The sequence below is a fragment of the Pristiophorus japonicus genome, chromosome 20, assembly GCF_044704955.1.
Source record: "Pristiophorus japonicus isolate sPriJap1 chromosome 20, sPriJap1.hap1, whole genome shotgun sequence".
NCBI lineage: Eukaryota > Metazoa > Chordata > Chondrichthyes > Pristiophoridae > Pristiophorus > Pristiophorus japonicus.
Window position 1 is genome coordinate 86,143,178 of NC_091996.1, and position 18,735 is coordinate 86,161,912.

General features: G+C 51.4%; 1 protein-coding gene across 1 annotated transcript in view; it reads left to right on the top strand.

Moving 5' to 3' along the window:
- The first annotated feature begins 13,646 nt into the window (after positions 1 to 13,646).
- The window catches only part of LOC139232811 (voltage-gated potassium channel subunit beta-2-like), a 48,829-nt gene continuing 43,740 nt past the window's right edge, over positions 13,647 to 18,735 (top strand). The window contains exon 1 of the mRNA XM_070863305.1: positions 13,647 to 13,921. Coding sequence (XP_070719406.1) covers positions 13,647 to 13,921 — 275 coding nt within the window. The remainder of the gene's footprint in view (positions 13,922 to 18,735) is intronic.

The following is an 18,735-nucleotide window of genomic DNA, read 5'->3' on the forward strand; positions in this document are numbered from 1 at the left end:
ACTAGAACTAGGGGGCATGATCTTAGAGTAAGGGGCCGCTCATTTAAAACTGAGATGGGGAGGAATTTCTTCTCTCAGAGGGTTGTAAATCTGTGGAATTCGCTGCCTCAGAGAGCTGTGGAAGCTGGGACATTGAATAAATTTAAGACAGAGATAGGCAGTTTCTTAATCGATAAGGGAATAAGGGGTTATGGGGAGCGGGCGGGGAAGTGGAGCTGAGTCCATGATGGGATCAGCCATGATCGTATTAAATGGCGGAGCAGTCTTGAGGGGCCGTATGGCCGACTCCTGCTCCTATTTCTTATGTTATGTTTTCACACATTCTCTCACACACACTCTCTCACACACACTCTCTCACTCACACTCCCTCTCTCATTCTCTCACACACACTCTCTCACACACTCTCACTCTTTCACACTCTCTCACATGCTCACTCAAGTACTTGGAGTGGGAGTTTTACTCGATATCTAACCAGTCAGTACCACGGCGCTGGGGGAGAGGGGTTACTGAGTGACAGTGTGAGGGAGCTGGATTAACATCAGCAGGGATACAGTCAGTAACACAGGGTGCTGGGGGAGAGGGGTTACTGAGTGACAGTGTGAGGGAGCTGGATTAACATCAGTAGGGATACAGTCAGTAACACAGGATGCTGGGGGAGAGGGGTTACTGAGTGACAGTGTGAGGGAGCTGGATTAACATCAGTAGGGATACAGTCAGTAACACAGGGCGCTGGGGGAGAGGGGTTACTGAGTGACAGTGTGAGGGAGCTGGATTAACATCAGCAGGGATACAGTCAGTAACACAGGGTGCTGGGGGAGAGGGGTTACTGAGTGACAGTGTGAGGGAGCTGGATTAACATCAGTAGAGATACAGTCAGTAACACAGGGCGCTGGGGGAGAGGGGTTACTGAGTGACAGTGTGAGGGAGCTGGATTAACATCAGTAGGGATACAGTCAGTAACACAGGATGCTGGGGGAGAGGGGTTACTGAGTGACAGTGTGAGGGAGCTGGATTAACATCAGTAGAGAAACAGTCAGTAACACAGGGCACTGGGGGAGAGGGGTTACTGAGTGACAGTGTGAGGGAGCTGGATTAACATCAGTAGGGATACAGTCAGTAACACAGGGCGCTGGGGGAGAGGGGTTACTGAGTGACCGTGTGAGGGAGTTGGATTAACATCAGTAAGGATACAGTCAGTAACACAGGGCGCTGGGGGAGAGGGGTTACTGAGTGACAGTGTGAGGGAGCTGGATTAACATCAGTAGGGATACAGTCAGTAACACAGGGCGCTGGGGGAGAGGGGTTACTGAGTGACAGTGTGAGGGAGCTGGATTAACATCAGTAGGGATACAGTCAGTAACACAGGGCGCTGGGGGAGAGGGGTTACTGAGTGACAGTGTGAGGGAGCTGGATTAACATCAGTAGGGATACAGTCAGTAACACAGGGCGCTGGGGGAAAGGGGTTACTGAGTGACAGTGTGAGGGAGCTGGATTAACATCAGTAGGGATACAGTCAGTAACACAGGGCGCTGGGGGAGAGGGGTTACTGAGTGACAGTGTGAGGGAGCTGGATTAACATCCGGAGAGATTCAGTCAATAACTGTGAGAAGGGACTGAGTGTAACGTAGCCAAGTTTGCTGACGATACAAAGATGGGAGGAAAAGCAATGTGTGAGGCGGACACAAAAAATCTGCAAAAGGACATAGACAGGCTAAGTGAGTGGGCAAAAATTTGGCAGATGGAGTATAATGTTGGAAAGTGTGAGGTCATGCACTTTGGTAGAAAAAAATCAAAGAACAAGTTATTATTTAAATGGAGAAAGATTGCAAAGTGCCGCAGTACAGCGGGACCTGGGGGTACTTGTGCATGAAACACAAAAGGTTAGTATGCAGGTACAGCAAGTGATCAGGAAGGCCAATGGAATCTTGGCCTTTATTGCAAAGGGGATGGAGTATAAAAGCAGGGAAGTCTTGCTACAGTTATACAGGGTATTGGTGAGGCCACACCTGGAATACTGCGTGCAGTTTTGGTTTCCATATTTAAGAAAGGATATACTTGCTTTGGAGGCAGTTCAGAGAAGGGTCACTAGGTTGATTCTGGAGATGAGGGGGTTGACTTATGAGGAAAGGTTGAGTAGGTTGGGCTTCTACTCATTGGAATTCAGAAGAATGAGAGGTGATCTTATCGAGATGTATAAGATTATGAGGGGGCTGGACAAGGTGGATGCAGAGAGGATGTTTCCACTGATGAGGGAGACTAGAACTAGGGGGCATGATCTTAGAGTAAGGGGCCGCCCATTTAAAACTGAGATGAGGAGGAATTTCTTCTCTGAGGGTTGTAAATCTGTGGAATTCGCTGCCTCAGAGAGCTGTGGAGGCTGGGACATTGAATAAATGTAAAATGGAGATAGACAGTTTCTTAACCGATAAGGGGTTATGGGGAGCAGGCGGGGAAGTGGAGCTGAGTCCATGATCGGATCAGCCATGATCTTATTGAATGGCGGAGCAGACTCGAGGGGCCAAATGGCCGACTCCTGCTCCTATTTCTTATGTTCATATGCTATGTTCTCTCAGTACAGATGGCCAATGTCAGCACACACTCCCCACACCCCTCACAAACCCACCCTCGCAGCCCCTGAAGCCGGTTTGCAAGGCTCCCCTCCTTTTTTTTTAAACCCGTGACCTCTGCTTGACATCAATGCAAAGAAGAGAATAAGACCCTCTAATCAGGAGCCAGGCGCAATTCCTGAACCGTAGTTGAAACCTTTTATCCCTTAAACTGGTTGCCTGACTGATGATTGAGAATTGGCGGTGTGCTTGTCACGTTAAATGGCTGGGTAAATTCGAACAATCCCGAACAGATGGTGGCCCTGGGTCCTCTCTATCCAGCAGCTGTTAACGTCGACTACCCAGTTCTCAGCTGCAGCCGTTGGCGAGGTAGTAACTTGGCCCCCATTCAGGGCTAATTTGTTGTAATTAGTCAGGTAAAGGCCTCGGACAGATGCTGGGCTCACCTTTGTTTCATGGTTCCTCAGGTTGGTTTAGTGCGGAACGAGGGCCTTCTCGAAACAAGGTGCAGGAGGCAGGCCATTCGGCCCTTCGAGCCTGCACCGCCATTCAATATGATCATGGCTGATCCTCTATCTCAACACCATATTCCCGCTTTCTCCCCATACCCCTTGATGCCTTTTGTGTCTAGAAATCTACCTATCTCCCTCTTAAATATATTCAGTGACTTGGTCTCCACAGCCTTCTGTGGTAGAGAATTCCACAGGTTCACCACCCTCGGAGTGAAAACATTTCTCCTCATCTCGTTCCGAAATTTCCTACCCCGTATCCTGAGACTGTGACCCCTTGTTCTAGACTTCCCAGCCCCGGGGAAACATCCTCCCCGCATCCAGTCTGTCCAACCCAGTCAGAATTTTATACGTTTCAATGAGATCCCCTCTCATTCTTCTAAACTCCAGTGAATACCGGCCTAGTCGACCCAATCTCTCCTCATACAACAGTCCTGCCATCCCAGGAATCAGTCTGGTGAACCTTTGCTGCACTCCCTCTATGGCAAGTATATCCTTTCTTAGGTAAGGAGACCAAAACTGCACACACTACTCCAGGTGCTGTCTCACCAAGGCCCTGTATTACTGTAGTAAGACATCCTTCCTCCTGTACTCAAATCCTCTTGCAATGAAGGCCAACATACCATTTGCCTTCCTAACTGCTTGCTGCACCGGCATGTTTGCTTTCACTGACTGGTGTACAAGGACACCCAGGTCCATCTGTACATTTGCCTTAATCTGCATACCCTCAGCAACACCTTCGGGGCGGGGGGGGAGAATGAGGGAAGAAAATGGGAACAGGGGGATTTCAGCACAACAAGCCTCAGAGATCTCTGCGCTCCTCCAATTCTGGCCTCCTGAGCATCCCCCTGATTTCTATCGCCCTACCATCGGTGGCCGTGTCTTCAGCCGCCTGGGCCCCAAGCTCTGGAATTCCCTCCCTAAACTTCTCCGCCTCTCTTCCCCTCCTTGCACCTGGCATTTCTAAAACCCCTTTCACGAGGTAAAACGTCCCAGGCCGCTCCAGAACAGTGTTAATCAGGCGAAAATTGACACCTGGCCATGTCGGGAATTATTCCGACAGGTGTACAAAAGCTTGGTCAAAGAGGTAGGTTTAACGGAGCATTTTAAAGGAGGAGAGGGATAGAGGTGCTGTACCTGCCCCAGGAGTGTTTGATGGCACAGTGTAGAGGGAGCTTTACTCTGTATCTAACCCCGTGCTGTACCTGCCCCAGGAGTGTTTGATGGGACAGTGTAGAGGGAGCTTTACTCTGTATCTAACCCCGTGCTGTACCTGCCCCAGGAGTGTTTGATGGGACAGTGTAGAGGGAGCTTTACTCTGTATCTAACCCCGTGCTGTACCTGCCCCAGGAGTGTTTGATGGGACAGTGTAGAGGGAGCTTTACTCTGTATCTAACCTGTGCTGTACCTGCCCTGGGAGTGTTTGATGGGACAGTGTAGAGGGAGCTTTACTCTGTATCTAACCCCTTGCTGTACCTGCCCTGGGAGTGTTTGATGGGACAGTGTAGAGGGAGCTTTACTCTGTATCTAACCCCTTGCTGCACCTGCCCTGGGAGTGTTTGATGGGACAGTGTAGAGGGAGTTTTACTCTGTATCTAACCCCGTGCTGTACCTGCCCCAGGAGTGTTTGATGGGACAGTGTAGAGGGAGTTTTACTCTGTATCTAACGTGTGCTGTACCTGCCCTGGGAGTGTGTGATGCATGCAATAAAGGTACAGCAGTTATCATGGGCGACTTTAATTTACATATAGATTGGGCTAACCAAACTGGTAGCAATACGATGCAGGAGGATTTCCTGGAGTGTATTAGGGATAGTTTTCTGGACCAATATGAGGAACCAATTAGAGGGCTGGCCATCCTAGACTGGGTGATGTGTAATGAGAAAGGACTAATTAGCAATCTTGTTGTGCGAGGTCCCTTGGGGAAGAGTGACCATAATATGGTAGAAGTCTTTATTAAGATGGAGAGTGACACAGTTAATTCAGAGACTAGGGTCCTGAACTTAAGGAAAGATAACTTCGATGGTATGAGACGTGAATTGGCTGGAATAGACTGGCAAATGATACTTAGAGGGTTGACGGTGGATAGGCAATGGCAAACATTTAAAGATCACATGGATGAACTTCAACAATTGGACATCCCTGTCTGGAGTAAAAATAAAACGGGGAAGGTGGCTCAACCGTGGCTAACAAGGGAAATTAAGGATAGTGTTAGATCCAAGGGAGAGACACATAAATTGGCCAGAAAAAGCAGCAAACCTGAGGACTGGTGAAATTTCGAATTCAGCAGAGGAGGACAAAGGGTTTAATTAAGAGGGGGAAAATAGAGTATGAGAAGAAGCTTGCCGGGCACATAAACACTGACTGCAAAAGCTTCTATAGATATGTGAAAAGAAAAAGATTAGTGAAGACAAATGTAGGTCCCTTGCAGTCAGATTCAGGTGAATTTATAATGGGCAACAAAGAAATGGCAGACCAGTTAAACAAATACTTTGGTTCTATCTTCACGAAGGAAGACACAAATAACCTTCCGGAAGTACTAGGGAACTGAGGGTCTAGTGAGAAGGAGGAACTGAAGGATATCTTTATTAGGCGGGAAATTGTGTTAGGGAAATTGATGGGTTTGAAGGCCGAAAAATCCCCGGGGCCTGATAGTCTGCATTCCAGAGTACTTAAGGAAGTGGCCCTAGAAATAGTGGATGCATTGGTGATCATTTTCCAACAGTCTATCGACTCTGAATCAGTTCCTATGGACTGGAGGGTAGCTAATGTAACACCATCTTTAAAAAAACGAGGTTGAGAAAACGGGTAATTATAGAGCGGTTAGCCTGACATCAGTAGTGGGGAAAATGTTGGAATCAATTATTAAAGATGAAATAACAGCGCATTTGGAAAGCAGTGACAGGATCGGTCCAAGTCAGCATGGATTTATGAAAGGAAAATCCTGCTTGACAAATCTTCTGGAATTTTTTGAGAATGTAACTAGCAGAGTGGACAAGGGAGAACCAGTGGATATGGTGTATTTGGACTTTCAAAAGGCTGTTGACAAGGTCCCACACAAGAGATTGGGGTGCAAAATTAAAGCGCATGGTATTGGGGGTAATGTACTGACGTGGATAGAGAACTGGTTGGCAGACAGGAAGCAGAGAGTCAGGATAAACGGGTCTTTTCAGAATGGCAGGCAGTGACTAGTGGGGTGCCGCAGGGCTCAGTGCTGGGACCCCAGCTATTTACAATATACATTAATGATTTAGAATAAGGAATTGAGTGTAATATCTCCAAGTTTGCAGATGCCACTAAACTGGGTGGTGGTGTGAGCTGTGAAGAGGATGCTAAGAGGCTGCAGGGTGACTTGGACAGGTTAGGTGAGTGAGCAAATGCATGGCAGATGCAGTATAATGTGGATAAATGTGAGGTTATCCATTTTGGGGGCAAAAACACAAAGGCAGAATATTATCTGAATGGCGGCAGATTAGGAAAAGAGGAGGTGCAACGAGACCTGGGTGTCATGGTTCATTCTGTCATTGAAAGTTGGCATGCAGGTACAGCAGGTGGTGAAGAAGGCAAATGGTATGTTGGCCTTCATAGCGAGAGGATTTGAGTATAGGAGCAGGGAAGTCTTACTGCAGTTGCACAGGGCCTTGGTGAGGCCTCACTTGGAATATTGTGTTCAGTTTTGGTCTAATCTGAGGAAGGATGTTCTTGCTATTGAGGGAGCGCAGCGTAGGTTCACCAGACTGATTCCCGGGATGGCTGGACTGACATATGGGGAGAGACTGGATCAACTGGGCCTTTATACACTGGAGTTCAGAAGGATGAGAGGGGATCTCATAGAAACTTATAAAATTCTGACGGGACTGAACAGGTTAGATGCAGGAAGAATGTTTCCGATGTTGGGGAGGTCCAGAACCAGGGGACACAGTCTTAGGATAAGGGGTAAGTCATTTAGGACTGAGATGAGGAGAAACTTCTTCACTCAGAGAGTTGTTAACCTGTGGATTTCCCTACCGCAGAGAGTTGTCGATGCCAGTTCATTGGATATATTCAAGAGGGAGTTAAATATGGCCCTTACGGCTAAAGGGATCAAGGGGTATGGAGAGAAAGCAGGAAAGGTGAATGATCAGCCGTGATCTTATTGAATGGTGGTGTACGTTCGAAGGGCCGAATGGCCTACTCCTGCACCTATTTCTATGTTTCTATGTTTCTATGTATCTAACCCCGTGCTGTACCTGCCCTGGGAGTGTTTGATGGGACAGTGTAGAGGGAGCTTTACTCTGTATCTAACCCCGTGCTGTACCTGCCCTGGGAGTGTTTGATGGGACAGTGTAGAGGGAGCTTTACTCTGTATCTAACCCCGTGCTGTACCTGCCCTGGGAGTGTTTGATGGGACAGTGTAGAGGGAGCTTTACTCTGTATCTAACCCCGTGCTGTACCTGCCCTGGGAGTGTTTGATGGGACAGTGTAGAGGGAGCTTTACTCTGTATCTAACGCATGCTGTACCTGCCCTGGGAGTGTTTGATGGGACAGTGTAGAGGGAGCTTTACTCTGTATCTAACGCATGCTGTACCTGCCCTGGGAGTGTTTGATGGGACAGTGTAGAGGGAGCTTTACTCTGTATCTAACGCATGCTGTACCTGCCCTGGGAGTGTTTGATGGGACAGTGTAGAGGGAGCTTTACTCTGTACCTAACCCCGTGCTGTACCTGCACTGGGAGTGTTTGATGGGACAGTGTAGAGGGAGCTTGACTCTGTATCTAACCTCATACTGTACCTGCCCTGGGAGTGTTTGATGGGACAGTGTAGAGGCAGATTTGCCGTATCTTCCAAGCACGGGTTAGATACCAAATCAATCCACTATTTTTTAAAACAGATTGGCACCAGCAATTGAACGAGTGGATGAAATTAGGGCAGGTGGCCAAAAGCTGGGTCAAAGAGGTCAGTTTTAAGGAGCGTCTCAAAGAAGGAGAGAGAGGCGGAGATGTTTAGGGAGGGAGTTCCAGAGCTTGGGGCCCAGGCAATAGAAGGCACGGCCACCGATGGTGGAGCGAATATAATCAGGGATGCTCAGGAGAGAGTATTAGAGGAGCGCAGACATTTCGGGGGATTGTGGAGCTGGAGGAGATTACAGAGATAGGGAGAGGGCGAGGGCCATGGAGGGATTTGCAAACAAGGATGAGAATTTTGAAATCGAGGTGTTGCTTCGAGAGACTTCAAGCTGCAGGCAGCTCGTGTCCCCAGTTACACTCAAATTCTGCCGTGAATAGATTTCACTTTCTGATCAGTGGCAAACGCTCACATTTCAGTGTTGTTTCTGAGGAGCGCATAAGTTAATTGGGAGAGTTAATTAAACTTTGTGTGGAAAGGCTAACGCCCATGAACATGACACCTCGTGCGGTAAGCGAGCAGCAAGCTGTCTGTCAGTAAATAGGCCGACATATGTGGGCCACGGGTCTGTGTTATCCGCATCGCACCCCCCCCCCACCCCCAACCCCACGAATAGACCTGGTGATTGATACAAAAATATGATCGCAGAAGAGTAAAATATCCTCCTCGCAGTGTCAGCCGTGGCTCAGTGCACAGCACTCTCGCCTCTGGGTCAGAAGGTTGTGGGTTCAAGTCCCTCTCCAGGGACTTGAGCACATAAATCCAGGCTGACTCTCCCAGTGCAGTGCTGAGGGAGCGCCGCACTGTCGGAGGGGCAGTACTGAGGGAGCGCCGCACTGTCGGAGGTGCAGTACTGAGGGAGCGCCGCACTGTCGGAGGTGCAGTGCTGAGGGAGTGCCGCACTGTCGTAGTGACAGTACTGAGGGAGCACCACACTGTCGGAGGTGCAGTGCTGAGGGAGCGCCGCACTGTCGGAGGTGCAGTGCTGAGGGAGTGCCGCACTGTCGTAGTGACAGTACTGAGGGAGCACCACACTGTCGGAGGTGCAGTGCTGAGGGAGCGCCACACTGTCGGAGGTGCAGTGCTGAGGGAGTGCCGCACTGTCGTAGTGACAGTACTGAGGGAGCACCACACTGTCGGAGGGGCAGTGCTGAGGGAGTGCTTCACTGTGGAGGGGCAGTGCTGAGGGAGCACCGCTCTGTCGGAGGGACAGTGCTGAGGGAGTGCTTCACTGTGGAGGGGCAGTGCTGAGGGAGCACCGCTCTGTCGGAGGGGCAGTGCTGAGGGAGTGCTTCACTGTCGGAGGGGCAGTGCTGAGGGAGCGCCGTACTGTTGGAGGGGCAGTACTGAGGGAGCGCCGTACTGTCGGAGGTGCCGTCTTTTAGAAGCGATGTTAATCCGAGGCCCTGGGTTAAAGATCCCACGGCCACTCTCGGAAGAAAAGCAGGTGAGTGAGTTCTCCCCGGTGTACTTCCCGATATTTATCCCTCAGTCAACATCAATAAAGAAACAGATGATCTGGGTCATTATCACATTGCTGTGTGTGGGAGCTTGCTGTGCGCAAATTGGCTGCCACGTTTCCCACATTACAACAGTGACTACAAAAAGTGCTTCACTGGCCGCAAAGTGCTTTGGGAAGCCCTGAGGTCATGAAAGGCGCTATAGAAATGCAACTCTTTATTTTTCTCTCATCTTTTGCCCTCTTGTAACATATTCTTCTCACCCATCCCCCAACAACCCCCTGCCCCCACAAAAGAAGAAATTAGTCAGGTGACCAAAAGCTTGGTCAAAGAGGTAGGTTTTAACGATCATCTTAAAGGAGGAAAGAGAGGTTTAGGATGGGAGTTCCAGATCTTAGGGCTCAGGCAACAGAAGGCATGGCCACCGATGGTGGAACGATGGAAATCAGGGATGCTCAGGAGGGCAGAATTAGAGGAATGCAGACATCTCGGGGGGTTGTGGGACTGGAGGAGATTACAGAGATAGGGAGGGGGCGAGGGCCATGGAGGGATTTGTAAACCAGGATGAGAATTTTGATATCGTGTTGCTTAAATGGGAGCCAATGTCGGTCAGCGAGCACAGGGGGTGATGGGTGAGCGGGACTCGGTGCGAGTTAGGACACAGGGCAGTGAGCGCAGGGGGTGATGGGTAAGTGGGACTCGGTGCGAGTTAGGACACAGGGCAGCGAGCACAGGGGGTGATGGGTGAGCGGGACTTGGTGCGAGTTAGGACACGGGGCAGTGAGCACAGGGGGTGATGGGTGAGCGGGACTTGATGCGAGTTAGGACACGGGTCAGCGAGCACAGGGGGTGATGGGTGAGCGGGACTCGGTGCGAGTTAGGACACGGGGCAGTGAGCACAGGGGGTGATGGGTGAGCGGGACTCGGTGCGAGTTAGATCACGGGGCAGCGAGCACAGGGGGTGATGGGTGAGCGGGACTTGGTGCGAGTTAGGACACGGGTCAGTCTAGTTTTGGATCACCTAGTTTACGGAGGGTAGAATGTTGGAGGCCAGCCAGGAGTGTGTTGGAATAGTCAAGTCTGGAGGTAACAAAGGCACGGATGAGGGCTTCGGCAGTCGAAGAGCTGAGGCAGGGGCAGAGGCGGGCAATGTTACGGAGGTGGAAAAAGGCCACTAGGGGGAGCTCTGTTACAGTGCCTGTTCGGACCTGAACTGTATCAGGTAACGGCAACGAGGGAGCGAGGGATCGCTTGGCAGTTACCCAAAGCAGGTGAGCCATGACTGAGAGATTTGATCTGGGCTTGTAAGAGAGATTATTGTCATAACAAAGCTCCTACAATTAATCGGCTTGTCAGCAGGTAAGTTTAATTGTGTGTCTTATTTAAAAATCTTTTTTAGTTGATTCATTCCCCCGCCCCCCCACAGAACAAAAGCCAGCTCACGAACAAGATACACTGCTGTGAGTCTATAACGTGCAGTATGTTTATACAGGAATAAGACCCGCATTCAGAAAACAGTGTGACAACCACAACTGTACTCATTAAATCCCCCCCATCATCATCGTAGGCAGTCCCTCGGAATCGAGGAAGACTTGCTTCCACTCAAAGTGAGTTTTCAGGTGACTGAACAGTCCAATACGAGAACCACAGTCTCTGTCACAGGAGGGACAGACAGTGGTTGAAGGAAAGGATGGGTGGGACTGGTTTGCCGCACGCTCCTTCCGCTGCCTGCGCTTGCTTTCTGCACGCTCTCGGCGACGAGACTCGAGGTGCTCAGCGCCCTCCCGGATGCACTTCCTCCACTTAGGGCGGACTGGTCTTTGGCCCAGGGACTCCCAGGTGTCGGTGGGGATGTTGCACTTTATCAGGGAGGCTTTGAGGGTGGTCCCTTGTAACGTTTCCTCTGCCCACCTGGGGCTCGCTTGCCGTGTAGGAGTTCCAAGTAGAGTGCTTGCTTTGGGAGTCTCGTGTCGGGGCATGCGGACAATGTGGCCCGCCCAACGGAGCTGGTCGAGTGTGGTCAGTGCTTCGATGCTGGGGATGTTGGCCTGGTCGAGGACGCTAACGTTGGTGCATCTGTCTTCACAGGGGATTTGCAGGATCTTGCGGAGACAGCATTGCTGTTATTTCTCCAGCGCTTCGAGGTGTCAACTGTACATGGTCCATGTCTCTGAGCCATACAGGAGGGCGGGTATTACCACAAAACCTCCACTGAATAACATGTGTATAGGTGAGGGTTGTCAATGGTGTTCCCTATTACAGACACCCTGTGCCACACTCAACTACGGGTTTAGATACAGAGTAAAGCTCCCTCTACGCTGTCCCATTAAACACTCCCAGGGCAGGTACAGCACGGGGTTAGATACAGAGTAAGGCTCCCTCAACACTGTCCCATCAAACACTCCCAGTGCAGGTACAGCACGGGGTTAGATACAGAGTAAAGCTCCCTCTACACTGTCCCATCATACACTCCCAGGGCAGGTACAGCACGGGGTTAGATACAGAGTAAAGCTCCCTCTACACTGTCCCATCAAACACTCCCAGGGCAGGTACAGCACGGGGTTAGATACAGAGTAAAGCTCCCTCTACACTGTCCCATCAAACACTCCCAGGGCAGGTACAGCACGGGGTTAGATACAGAGTAAAGCTCCCTCTACACTGTCCCATCAAACACTCCCAGGGCAGGTACAGCACGGGGTTAGATACAGAGTAAAGCTCCCTCTACACTGTCCCATCAAACACTCCCAGGGCAGGTACAGCACGGGGTTAGGTACAGGGTAAAGCTCCCTCTACACTGTCCCATCAAACACTCCCAGGGCAGGTACAGCATGGGTTAGATACAGAGTAAAGCTCCCTCTACACTGTCCCATCATACACTCCCAGGGCAGGTACAGCACGGGGTTAGATACAGAGTAAAGCTCCCTCTACACTGTCCCATCAAACACTCCCAGGGCAGGTACAGCATGGGTTAGATACAGAGTAAAGCTCCCTCTACACTGTCCCATCATACACTCCCAGGGCAGGTACAGCACGGGGTTAGATACAGAGTAAAGCTCCCTCTACACTGTCCCATCAAACACTCCCAGGGCAGGTACAGCACGGGGTTAGATACAGAGTAAAGCTCCCTCTACACTGTCCCATCAAACACTCCCAGGGCAGGTACAGCACGGGGTTAGATACAGAGTAAAGCTCCCTCTACACTGTCCCATCAAACACTCCCAGGGCAGGTACAGCACGGGGTTAGATACAGAGTAAAGCTCCCTCTACACTGTCCCATCAAACACTCCTAGGGCACGTGCAGGGGGTTAGATACAGAGTAATGCTCCCTCTACACTGTCCTGTCAAACACAGCTCGCTCTTTACAAGGGGCTGAGGCTGCCCTTCGAACAGATCTGCTGCCCAACAGGCTCCATCAATGAAAGGTTAACGCAATCTGTGGGCCAAGCAGAATCGGAGTGGAGTGCACGCGGAGACGTGGGGCATTAGATGCCCCTCCCATGTCCCGGTCCTGTGCTCTTAACGTCACCTGTGAACCTGGCTTGTGTATGTGTGTGTGTGTGTGTGTGTTCCTGCCTGGGCAGTGTCTCGAATTTCGCTGATATAATAAGCCAGGAGTGTACAGCGGAGCTGACAGTTTCGCTGGTGGAGGCAGAGCAGACTGTTGCCGCTCCCTGTTAGAGTGCGTGGCTGGGGTCAGGCGACAGCGGGATTGTCGTCTAACCCGGGCACGTGTGAGCGTGCGAGCTCGTCAGTGTGTAAACGTGTGAGCGTGCGAGCTCGTCGGTGTGTAAACGTGTGAGCGTGCGAGCTCGTCGGTGTGTAAACGTGTGAGCTCGTCGGTGTGTAAACGTGTGAGCTCGTCGGTGTGTAAACGTGTGAGCGTGCGAGCTCGTCGGTGTGTAAGCATGTGTGCGTGCAACTTCGTCGGTGTGTAAGCGTGTGCGCGTGTGAGCTCGTCAGTGTGTAAGCGTGTGCGCGTGTGAGCTCGTCAGTGTGTGAGCGTGTGCGCGTGTGAGCTCGTCAGTGTGTAAGCGTGTGCGCGTGTGAGCTCGTCAGTGTATAAGCGCAGAAGCGTGTGCGCGTGTGAGCTCGTCAGTGTGTAAGCGTGTGCGCGTGTGAGCTCGTCAGTGTATAAGCGCAGAAGCGTGTGCGCGCGGGCGCGTGGGTCTGAGCGTGTACGCGGGCGTAAGAGGGCGACCTCCCCGCCACCCCTTTCTGACGGAGCCCCATGGTTGGCTCGCGGGGTGGGGGAGGAGGGGGAGGCGGGGGCCGGGGCAAGTTCTCGGTGGAGGAGCTCTACGGCCTCAACAACAACAAGAAGCCCAAGGCGTCGGGCCCGCCCATCAAGTCGATGATGGGCAAGGTGCCCGGGCAGAGAGACGGCACCCTGCTCCCGGAGGAGGCCCGCAAGGCGATGGACCTGGAGCGGCTGGAGATGTTCCTCCGCGAGTACCAGCTCTCGCTGGACAGCACTGTCGCCGAGCAGACCGGCATGGTGTACAGGTGAGGGCTGTGTGCCAAGGCGGGAGTGTGTGCCCAATCTCCCAATCCCCTCAACCCTTCTCCCCTCTTGTCCATCTCCGGCCCTTTACCCCGCCATTGACCCTATAGCCACCTAGGCCCCACGCTTAGCATTCCCCTCCCTACACTCTACGCCTTGAAGACCCTCCTCGAAAATCACCTCTTCGACCAGGCTTCTGGCTCCGACCCGCACTCTGAACATCTCCTTTATCTCGCCGTCCATTTCTTCTCTGCTATATAAAGAAATAGGCCAGTTGGCACCTCACACCCCGCCAATACTCCCCTCACCCACCAGCAACCAATTCAACCTCCCTGCTTTGGTTACCTCCAGACTCAACTATTCCAACGCACTCCTGGCCGGCCTCCCACTTTCCACCTTCCATAAACTTTAATTCATCCAACTCTCGCACCGAGTCCCGCTCGCCCATCACCACCTGTGCTTACTGCCCCGTGTCCTAACACGCACCGAGTCCCGCTCACCCATCACGCCTGTGCTCGCTGCCCCGTGTCCTAACTCGCACCGAGTCCCGCTCACCCATCACCCACTGTGCTCGCTGCCCCGTGTCCTAACTCGCACCGAGTCCCGCTCACCCATCACCACCTGTGCTTACTGCCCCGTGTCCTAACACGCACCGAGTCCCGCTCACCCATCACGCCTGTGCTCGCTGCCCCGTGTCCTAACTCGCACCGAGTCCCGCTCACCCATCACCCCCTGTGCTCGCTGCCCCGTGTCCTAACTCGCACCGAGTCCCGCTCACCCATCAACCATTGTGCTCGCTGCCCCGTGTCCTAACTCACACCGAGTCCCGCTCACCCATCACCCCCTGTGCTCGCTGCCCCGTGTCCTAACTCGCACCGAGTCCCGCTCACCCATCAACCCTTGTGCTCTCTGCCCCGTGTCCAAACTCGCACCGAGTCCCGCTCACCCATCACCGCCTGTGCCCGCTGCCCTGTGTCCTAACTTGCACCAAGTCCCGCTCACCTATCACCCCCTGTGCTCCCTGAACGACATTAGCTCCCGGTTAAGCAACGCCATCGATTTCAAATTTCTCATCCATGTTTACAAATCCCTCCATGGCCCTCGCCCCCTCGCTATCTCTGTAATCTCCTCCAGCCCCACAACCTACGCTCTTCCAATTCTGCCCTCCTGAGCATCCCTGATTATAATCGCTCCACCATCGGTGGCCATCTGTTGCCTGGGCCCCAAGCTCTGGAACTCCCTCCCTAAACCTCTCTACCTCTCTCTCCTCCTTTAAGATGCTCCTTAACACCTACCTCTTTGACCAAGCTTTTGGTCACCTGCCCTAATTTCTCGTTATGTGGCTCGGTACCAGATTTTGTTTGATAGCGCTCCTGTGAAGCGCCTTGGGACGTTTTACTACATTAAAGGCGCTAGACAAATACACAGTGTTGTTGTGAGAGCCAAAAAACAGATTTTTTAAAATTCTGGGAAATTCACCTCTGACCGCTGAAGGAGATCATATTTGTTAATTCATTCTGGGGATGTGGGCGTTGCTGGCAAGGCCGGCATTTATTGCCCATCCCTAACTGCCCCTTGAGAAGGTGGTGGTGAGCCGCCTTCTTGAACCGCTGCAGTCCGTGTGGTGAAGGTGCTCCCACAGTGCTGTTAGGGAGGGAGTTCCGGGATTGTGACCCAGCGACGATGAAGGAACGGCCGATATATTTCCCAGTCGGGATGGTGAGAGACTGGGAGGGGAACGTGGAGGTGGTGGTGTTCCCATGGGCCTGCTGCCCTTGTCCTTCTAGGGGGTAGAGGTCGCGGGTTTGGGAGGTGCTGCCGAAGAAGCCTTGGCGAGTTGCTGCAGTGCATCTTGTCGATGGTACACACTGCAGCCAGGGGGCGCCGGTGGTGGAGGGAGTGAATGTTGAAGGTGGTGGGTAGCGTGCCCATCGAGCGGGCTGCTTTGTCCTGGATGGTGTCGAGCTTCTCGAGTGTTGTTGGAGCTGCGCTCATCCAGGCAAGTGGGGAGTGTTCCATCGCACTCCTGACTTGGGCCTTGTAGATGGTGGAAAGGGAGTCAGGAGGTGAGACACTCACAGAATACCCAGCCTCTGACCTGCACAGTGATTGGGAGAAACAATACCTCACCTAACTTTTGTAAGTAGGGATATTAAAAAGTGAATGTAAAGCAGAAACAATGAAACCTAGTTTATTTCTCTCACAAAATATTAAGCTAGTTAATGAACTTTTAGCCTGACGAAACATTACTTGATGTAAAGAAAAAATTGGTTTTAATAAACTTGCAGAATGGGCATATAATTGGCAAATGAAATTCAACACAGTTAAATGTGAGGTTTACATGTTGGTAGGGAAAATAGGGAGGTCACTTAATTCTTGGAAAGTATTAATCTAAATGGGGTAGAGGAACAAAGGGATCTCAGAGTACAAATACACAAATCACTGACAGTGGCGACACCGGCTAGCAAGGCCATTAAAAAGCAAACCAAGAACTAGAGTTTATTTCTAGGGGGATGGAATTGAAAAGTAGGGAAGTTATGCTGAACCTGTATCGAACATTGGTTAGACCACACTGGGAGCACTGCGTACAGTTCTGGTCACCATATTTTAAACAGGATATAGAGGCACGGGAGAGGGTGCAGAGAAGATTTACAAAGATGATACCAGAAATGCGAGGGTAGACATATCAGGAAAGGATGAACAGGCTGGGTCTCTTGTCTTGAAAAAATAAGACTGAGGAGTGACCTAATAGAGGTCTTTAAAATGATGAAAGGTTTTGATGGAGTGGATACAGAGAGAATGTTCCCACTTGTGGGGAAGAGCATAACTAGAGGCCATCAATATAAGATAGACACCGAGAAATCCAATGGGGAATTCAGGAGAAACTTTTTTACCCAGAGAGCGGTGAGAATGTGGAACTCGCTGCCACAGGGAGTGGTTGAGGTGAATAGTATCGATGCATTTAAGGGGAGGCTGGACAAGTGCATGGGGGAGAAGGGAATAGAGGGTTATGCTGATAGATTTAGATGAGGAAAGACAGGAGGAGGCTCGAGTGGAGCATAAACGCCGGCATGGACTGGTTGGGCCGAATGGCCTGTTTCTGTGCCGTATATCCCATGTAGCCCTATATTATAAAACCTAATTCCAGGCTCCCCAGTGCCAGCGGGGTGCTGAATTACAATTGTATTATCACTCCCAGTCTTGGCTGAGGTTGTTTACCACGCACTGTGCATCCACAGCAATGAGACTCGGTGTCCCCTTGGGTTGATGGGGGAGAGGGAGGGGGAATGGTCAGTGGGTGATGCGGAGGTAAAACTCAGCCCGGGTTTCTCAATGTAATCAGTGTCTGTGGAACCCACTCGCCAGAAGGCTTGGCCGTCGGGCGTGGTTGGCGGCCGCGAAGCCCCGTGTAGCCGAATAGCCGGGAATATTGTGAGCGATTGCGGCAGGTGGCGGCAGGTGCTCGGTGGAAGGGTAGAGTCGGCGACATCGGAGGGGGAGGGGAGAAAGAGACGGCATCTTCGTACTGCCTCTCGTTTCGGCACGCCGCGCCACGAATCTCGGCCTCGTCGCCCGTGGCCCAGCCTTCCTGCTGCCCCTTCTGGATAGCAGGGCGAGTGGCAGCACTTGTAGGGTGTTTGTATTGTTCACTTTACTCTGATTCTGAGACCTTGGAACTTATAGTGGGAAAGGACAACTCGTGGCACAAAATTTAGCCTTAACCCAGTGTCCGTTTTATCACGCAACAAAAACCAACTAAAAGCTACAGGACGAGACTTCTGAGAGAAATCGACTGAAGACATACAATCGCCATTCTTTGCTGTAGCTCGTGTAGGTCCGTGGTCGTTGGTTCCGTGACGTGTTGGTTCTTCTTCTGTCCGTTCTCTGCAACGCTGTTCCCGTTCCTGTCCTTCTGTCTCTGTGTTTCTCTGTCCGTATATTTATATCCATAGTATGAATAAGTTTCCCGCTGGGCTGGGGTCCGATTACTGCGTCTGGATCGATGTGGTGATCTGTTTAACTGGCTGTGGTGATGAGTTTGAATGGCTACTAATTTGCACACGGAGTCGACAGTGCAAAAGATAACTCCTTATCATTAATGCCCTGTTATCCAAAAATGTGCATTTCGTAGGGTCCTTTGTAGTCCTGGTTTCTTGCAGACTTGTAGTCTCTGGGGTGAACTGTTCTATCCCCTGCGGCCAATCAACTCCAGGGCTCTTCTGATAGACAGTCAATCTCTTTTTCTGTATGCACAGCCCTTGACCGCAGGGATTGCTTTTAATGGGTGATGACTCACCACTTGCCTCGGGCTGGCACCTTTTCCCCTCCCAGGTAGTCCAAAAAATGTTACTTTAAAACAGTTTGTTCGTAGCCTCTTCCCGTGCCTTGTTCCAACAAAAATCGGTGTACCATTACACAGTCACGCGCCGAGCTGCTGAACATCTCACGGAGACGAGGCAGAGATCACACTGGACGGGGCTCTAGTCAGGCTGCACCTGGAACACGACGCCCAGTTGGGCCCACCCAGATATTGAACTGCAGGAGGCGGCGCACAGAGGGCAATCCGCACGGCGCGGGGGGTCTGAGATGTGGGGGAAGATTCGGGATTTTCATCCCGCAAAGGTGATGTCTAAGAAAGAAAGACTTGCATTTAAGACTTCACCTTTCACGACCACCGGACATCTCAAAGCACTTTGCAGCCAATGAAGTACTGTTGGAGTGTAGTCGCTGTTGTAATGTGGGAAACGCAGCAGCCAACTTGTGCACAGCAAGCTCCCACAAACAGCTTTGTGATAATGACAGAGATTATCTGTTT